The 7,352-nt window shown below is 50.0% G+C and overlaps 1 protein-coding gene across 1 annotated transcript; it reads right to left on the bottom strand.

Moving 5' to 3' along the window:
* LOC122922405 (cilia- and flagella-associated protein 45-like) lies at positions 1-6,163 on the bottom strand. The gene is made up of 12 exons (XM_044273003.1): positions 6,034-6,163; positions 5,482-5,601; positions 4,990-5,123; positions 4,723-4,867; positions 4,466-4,636; positions 4,067-4,245; positions 3,630-3,759; positions 3,204-3,350; positions 3,002-3,115; positions 713-906; positions 409-633; positions 1-159 (listed from the first exon to the last, which is right to left on the bottom strand). Exons 1-12 carry the CDS (start codon positions 6,034-6,036, stop codon positions 84-86), a joined length of 1,638 nt encoding a protein of 545 aa, XP_044128938.1. The 5' UTR covers positions 6,037-6,163; the 3' UTR covers positions 1-83.
* Between the last annotated feature and the right edge of the window lie 1,189 nt (positions 6,164-7,352).

Raw genomic sequence — 7,352 nt, 5'->3', positions numbered from 1 at the left:
AAATGTGTATATTGTTTGTCAGCTACAGCTAACACGCCATTAACACGTGACACAATCCCGAACAGTCTGGGGCTCTCCGCTCCTTAGTGGACAGCGGTGAGATGGGCATCAGCTTTCCGTGCCACCATTGAGCAGTACTTGTCAGGGAGGCCGGCCATTCTGAAAGAGAACAAGGAGAAGATAAACGAGCAGTGATGGAATCGTCTGAAGTTCTAAACTACATCTGTGTCTGGGAAAGCAGGGTGACTGACAATATGGCCGCCACTACAGCATCCACATGGTATGTCCTCTACTTCCCCAGACTCCAGAAATGTAAACTGGCCATGGCTTTCAGGAATAAAGCAATGTCTTTGATGATTACCGCATGGTCATCATCAGTTGTGCTATGGCGTTGTCTCTCACACTCACCGCAGCTCTTCTAACTTCTTCTGCTTCAGTTCATCCAGACGTGCCCTACGCTGCCGCGCCTCTTCATCCAACCTCTTCCCCTCCTCGAAATGATCAATACGCTCTAGGACTTGCTTCTGCTCATTCTCCCGCACCTGGCGCCTCAGCTCTCCTGCGTGCTTTGTCAGCTGACTGGCCTTTTCCTCCTGCTCGTTGTGCTCTTTCTTCATCAGCTCCCGTTGGACCCTGGGGTGGGAAGTTCAGGAGAATTCAATCAAGGAGCTGCACTGAAATATCATTAAGCAGTAACAATCGTTCTCCATACCGTAAAACCCTGTCAAATTCCGCACGGTCCCGTTGGGCCTGCACGGCCAAAAAGTGCTCCTTCTGAGCCACCTGCTCCAGGCGAGTCTTCTTCAAGGTGGTATTCATCTCTGTTTGCTTCAACGCTTCTTCCTTCTCTTTCTGACGCCACGCTCTCTCCATGGCTTCTTGGTTTCTCTTGGCCCGGAGAGCATCCTGGAACAGAAGACATATCAGACTACGAAGGACATTGCTTCTTTCATTATCTGTAAGAAGGAGCTGTGTAACCGGAGTGCCAGGGCCTATTCAAATTGCTGGAGTGCTGGGAGTTGTCTTATTTTAATGTCCTAAAGTCCAAAAAATATATATGCTCCCCCTGTTCTCCAGTGCCGTTGTCTGCGCTGAGGGTCCGGTACTCCCGCCACTGTCAATGAGAAGACCTCTGTGGTCAACCATAGCTGAGGGCAGTGATTGGCTGAGGTGAGCTGCCGAATCCAAGCACGTCACCGTCATTCACATATTTGTCTATTATTGGCCAACCCACTAACAATCTAATGTGTCTGGCTTGGCTGAGCGCACTGTGGGCGTCTATGGATGGGTCAGGAGTAGGGTTGCACCGGGTATCGAATTATCGATACCCAATCGATACTTTTGTATCCAGATAAATTTGATACTGGGATTTGCCATTTACCGATACTAGGCTGCACTACTGAGCAGCCTAGTATCAGAGAGCAGCGCGCGCCATGTTCTCCTCAGCAGCACAGGGGAGAAGGAGAGAGTCCCTCCGTCCCCACTGTGCTGCCACTGCCACCAATGAGGAGAGAGAGAGGCTGTGGCCACTGCACCACCAATAAAGATAACTAAGGGTACTTTCAAACTTTTCCGATATTGAGTTCCGTCCTAGGGGCTCAATACCGGAAAAAACTGATCAGTTTTATCCTAATGCATTCTGAATGGAGAGCGATCCGTTCAGGATGCATCAGCATGTCTTCAGTTCAGTCACTGTACGGTTTTTGGACTGAGAAAATACCACAGCATGGTGCGGTATTTTCTCTGTCCAAAATTCCGGAATGCCCGATCAGCATTATTTTCCATTGAAATGCATTAATGCCGGATCCGGCCCCAAGTGTTCTGGAAAAACTGATCCGGTTTTGCGGTCTGCACATGCGCAGACCTTTAAAAATTTGAAAAATATAAATACCGGATCCGATTTTCTGGATGACAACCGGAGAGACGGATCCGGTATTGCAATGCATTTGTCAGATGGCTCTGCATCCGGATTGATGGAAATGCCTGCCGGAATCCAACAACGCAAGTGTGAAAGTACCCTAACCCATTAATTCAAATAAAGGCGGTGGGTTCTGGTGGCAGACTCACATAGCCTCTATGACAGGTGCTGCGATCCGTTGCAGTTAACCCCTGTCATAGAGGTCTGGTGCCGGCTATGTGATTCTGCCGCCAGCACCCTCAGCCTATATTTGTATTAAAAGATATTTATCTTTATTGGTGGCACAGTGCCCCCCCAACCCCCCCAGTATTATATTCATTGGATGCAGTGGCCACAGGGTCCCCCCCTTCATTGGTGGCAGTAGCAGTTCCGATCAGAGCCCCAGCAGTGCAATCGCGGGGCTCTGATCGGTTACCATGGCAGCCAGGGCGCTACTGAAGCCCTCCATGGTAAGCTGTGTGCACAAAGCCCAGGGCAGCAGGGAGAGTGTAAGATCCTATTCACTGTAATAGATCTCTATCAGGGGGGGATAGGACAAGGATTCTAGCCCTAAGGGGGCGAATAAAAAGTTTAAAAAAATAAAAAGTTTAAAAAAATAAAAAGTTTAAAAAACCCCCACCAAAATATTAAGTATAAATCAACCACTTTCCCAATTTTCCATATAAAATTTATAAACGATAAACATATTACATATTGCCACGCCTGAAAAAGTGCAAACTTTTAAAATATTAAACAATATCTCCTATGCAGTGAATGCCGTAACAGAAAAAAAAAAATCTAAACCGCACGATTCGCCATTTTTTGTTGCCTTGTCCCCCCAAAGAATAGGATAGGAATGGTATAGAGTATCGCAATACTGTTTTACGGTATCGAAATCGAATCTCAATTCTGGAATCGTGACAACCCTAGTCAGGACTCGTAGCGGTTAGCTCGGGTTTATGGGTCCCATAGGTGCCACGTGATCCACCAAGGACAGGTTGGTGAAGAGACGGCAGCACATATCTTCATAGGGATATCTCACGACCAGATCCGCTATAAATGTGTATTATTAACCTGACCCCTGAGGTGAATTATGGCGGGTACCTGCTCTGAGCGGTGATCCCGGGCTCTTTCCTGCAGGGCTCTGAGGCGAGCGACTTCCTTTTCTTTCTCCTTCTTAATTTTTTCCTGCTCGGCCTCGTACTCGGCCTCTCGAGCCTGTGTAAGCAATGAAGACACGCTGATGACCTGCTTCCACGGCTGGGCTGATCTCACTGAGAAGAAGTACCCCCATCATCCCCATTACCAGCTTCTGCTTGGTGTATTCCAGCACGCGCAGGTCTGCCAGCCGCTCCTGCTCCTTCCGCTCTATCTTCTTCCGCTCGTTCTCAGCGTTGATGCGTTTGATCTCTGCCTGGATTTCCAGCTGTTCTTGCTTTTTCCTTTCCATGTCCTGGTGGAAAGAAAAACGCCAAAACGGAGATGAGAAACAGGCTGTGACCCGCCTATGGACTGACTGTCGATTTCTCCTCCAGTCCTTACCAAACTTTTACTTTTGGAGGTCAAATAGACTGACAACCAACATGGTCACCATTGCATCTCCCATTGCAGTTGTCATCCAGCTTTCCCTGCTTCCTCCCCATGTAAAGCCCAGCCCTGGCGTGTGCCCGCATCTGCTGGGTGCTGGCACCAGCCATGATTCCACACCACAGCCCACCTGTCCCTGTCTCACCTTGTAATCTTCCATCTGAAGCTCCTCTAGAAACTGAAGTATCTGCTGAGCCTCTTGATCCTTCTGCTCCTCGTCCAGGATCCTCGACTGCTCGTTTTCCCCCATCTGTTTTATGATGTGGAGTTTTCCTCTGAAGACAGAAAGTCACAATTTTGCGAAAGTGAAGTCGCTGAGAGACTTTTAGGACTAGTCTACTAGGGCGAGGAGCTTCACTTTACATGTCTGCTTCTGAGGGACATCATGTCTTACCATAGCTGCATACTGACGTGTGCGTTATGGGAGATGTCCACTGCTTTCAATACTAGACACCTCTCCCACAATGCACCATAGAGATCACTCTGAACCAGGATAGGCTTATGATGAGATGAGTGGTCTTAGTGTCTCAACTAGAAACCAGCAGCATTTTGAATGCAGCTCTGGATGTGTGTGGAGGATACCTAATCTTTTCCAGTTTCCGCTGCTCCTCCATCTCCTCCTGCATCTTGATGGCTTGCTGCCGTTCCACCTCCATCATCTGGTCCAACCTCTTCTCCTCAGTCAACAGCTCCTTGGAGATCAGATCTTTTTCTAGGATTTGGGCGTCACGGATGGCGTGGCATTTAGTGCTCAATATCATCTGTTGGTGGCAACAGCGGGAGACAGGAAAATAGGGTAATGGTGAATGACAGGACATCACATGAGGTCCTGAAACCTCCAGTGATAACACCCCCAGGTAGGGTATGCTGGGATCGATTCTCACGCAGCCTGGTGGTCATCGGCAGTATAAAGTCCCCTTTATGGGGGGAAGTAAAGCCACAACCCCCCCTTCCCCATAGACATCCAGTGTCTGAACCCACCTCGTTCAGTTTCTTAATTTCATCCTCCTGCTCCATGCGCATGGTGTTGGCCCTCTGGAGGAGGTACTGCGCCCTCTGCTGGGCCTCCTCCTCCAGGTCGCTCAGCTTTTCGTTCTTCTGACGAAGCATCTCCTTCTGTTTCATGAAGTTCTTACGCTCATTAGCTGCTTCCTGCAGGACAGACAATGGGCGACCCCCGTCAGTGTGAGCGCTGCCCCCCATAGTCATACATGATTACTCCAGAATATGGGTCTTACAATGGCCGCCTCTTTCTCGTCTTTCACAGCCTGCATTGCCTTCTCCCGTTCCTCCTTGGTCAGGACCCGCGCTCTCTTCTTGATGCGAGTGAAATCCTGGTAGGACATGATTAGGGACAGGCCGGAGGGGTCCTCGGAGGGCACGCTGCCAATAAGCAATGTGGCACACAGGTAAGACTATGGATGAGCACCTGCATCAGCCTCTTCAGTCCGGCATCGCCAGTCGTCTGCCCACACACTACATTTACCGGCTGGACCTGCACTTACATAAGGTCTCGGATCAGGTCGCTGGTGATGATCCGGATGGTCTCGGGCTTGCGACCCCGCGTAGGCGCAGACACAGCGTTACGCCGTCCACTTTCGGCTTTCTGTACAATCGGAGCATCATTTTTCGGCTGTTGCTTTTTTAGGAAACAAATCATGAACATTACACGGATTTCCTTGAGATTTTATAAGAATGTTATCAATATATAGCGTCCCAGGGCTACACTTAAAGGGCATCTCCATGACTCCACCACAGACAGTTCCCCCAGACTTGGATTCATTTATAAAGCTTCCTGATAAATGATTATACTGTATTATATGACAGGAGATCTCCCATATGCTTGGTCGGTTACCTAGACATCGGGTGACTACCCAGAGAGCCCGGCTGTAGTGGAGACAAACATAGAATAATGGTGGAAATGAACGAGACTACAGCACCTCCCGGACCCCCAGACTGACAACAGGAGGTCCATCTGACAACGCTCCAGTACCGACCTTCACTCCAAACAGACTCTCGTCCACCTCTGAGCTCAGGGCCCTGGTGCGGTACTTCCGGGCCTTGGATCGCTGGGAGCCGTTAGAGCCGGAGCTGATCGACCCCACCACACTGTCCGGCTGCAGAAGACAACATGTGTGAGAAGTGGGGGGGGGGCCCGAGGGGCCACAGTCACCTGTGCATCCGGATCATGGCTGCTGATAACTGGACATCTGTCTATACATCACATATCCATGTTCTATCTATCTATCTCATATCTATCTATAGATCACATATCTATCTGTCTCATATCTATTTATTATCTATCTATCCATTTATCACATATCTATCTTATATCCATCTATATTATCTATCTATTAATTTATCTATAGATCACATATCTATCTAATATCTATCTATAATATCTATCTCTCTCTCATATCTATCATCGATTTATCACATATATCTATTGTTCATATCTCTCTCTCATATCTATCTATCTCCTATCTTCTCTCTCATATCTATCTCCCTCAGTAATATTGTATGTAAGCGCTCTCTCTCTCTCCTCTCACCATGTTTGTGCTCGCCGGCTCCCGTCTACTTCGCTTGATGTTGACCGGTTGTCAAGGGAACGGCTTCTTCCGGGGCTAGGTGCGGTCACCATGACAGCAGGGAATCCTCCGGAAGTGACGTCAATAGGCGTCTGCGCGGGAGAGTTGGCTCCGAGTCTGGCTGTCTGAGGTGAGGCTGTGACGGTTATACGTGTGTCCCGCCCCCTGTGAGGCCCCGCCCCCGCACAGCCTGCATTGCTCAGCACAGGTACTGTGTACACCGTCTGTTCACACGCTGCGGGTTTTGTGACAGAAATTATTTTCCATGACTGAAAATCATTCCCTTTCTTTTGAATGGGGGACAGCTGGCAGGCCCCTCCAGGAGAATGGCCGCCCTCCAGCCCCCTCACCACGTCTAAGCTCGCCTTGTTTTCCCGCTTATAATGGGGCGGCTCAATTTGGGGGCAATAATTGCGTCTGAAAGCGCATGCGTCTTAAAGGGGCTGTCTACTTTTAGAAAGAAACTGAACAAGCCCTCTAAGACAATTCTATCCTCTGCCTCACGATTGGCAGCAGCGATCATGCAGAGTGTCGGTGACATCATCGCTGCAGCCATGGAAACCAAGACCGCCGTGACCAATGGAGAGTCTCAGGCTGCACAATTTTGGGGTGCCCCTCACCTGTGCATTGGGGGGTAAGGCGTACCCTTTTAACAATGTTTTCCGGGACACCCCAAAATTGTGCAGCCTGAGACTCTCTATTGGTCACGGCGGTCTTGGTTTCCATGGCTGCAGCGATGATGTCACCGACACTCTGTGTGATCACTGCAGCCAATCGGTGGTCTCGTGAAGTAGTCGGGTACGGCGTCGCTATAGCGATCACCACCCCAGGTGAGTGCCGAGGAGTCGTGGAGGACTACCACCCCCATCTGGGACCTGCTCCTATCACAGAACGCCCGACTGTTGGAAATGAACGTAGATAAAGCGTAGCCCCCGCGACGGGGCCCCATATGTGAGATGGGGGCGGGTCCTGGAGGTCGTCACCTGTACGAGGTCACGTCTTTAAAGGGTTTCTGTCACCAGAATTAACCCTAAACTGGCTGACATTAGCGATCCCACCTCAAGTCACGCCCTGCCGTCCTTGATTGAGCGTTCGTCGCCTCCTGCCGGCCTTGATTGACAGGTCCAGGCAGTGTTTGTCGCCTCCTGCCGGCCCTGTGTGCTGGGTAAACGGAACTGCGCAGGCGCCAGATTTATCCTGCCGCCAGGAGGAGACGAACGCTGCCTGGACCTGTCAATCAAGGAGGGCAGGGCGTGACTTGAGGTGGAGAAGGGATGCTC

This window comes from Bufo gargarizans, unplaced genomic scaffold, assembly GCF_014858855.1.
Source record: "Bufo gargarizans isolate SCDJY-AF-19 unplaced genomic scaffold, ASM1485885v1 fragScaff_scaffold_322_pilon, whole genome shotgun sequence".
Classification (NCBI taxonomy): Eukaryota; Metazoa; Chordata; class Amphibia; order Anura; family Bufonidae; genus Bufo; species Bufo gargarizans.
This window is presented reverse-complemented; position numbering and strand designations above follow the sequence as displayed.

What these genes read in the sequence shown, in the direction of transcription:
- LOC122922405 (XM_044273003.1), bottom strand. An exon ending in AATACACCAAGCAGAAGCTG is followed by an intron (nt 3,116 to 3,203) that starts GTAATGGGGATG and finishes TTGCTTACACAG; the next exon opens with GCTCGAGAGGCCGAGTACGA. An exon ending in GGGATCACCGCTCAGAGCAG is followed by an intron (nt 907 to 3,001) that starts GTACCCGCCATA and finishes CTTCTGTTCCAG; the next exon opens with GATGCTCTCCGGGCCAAGAG.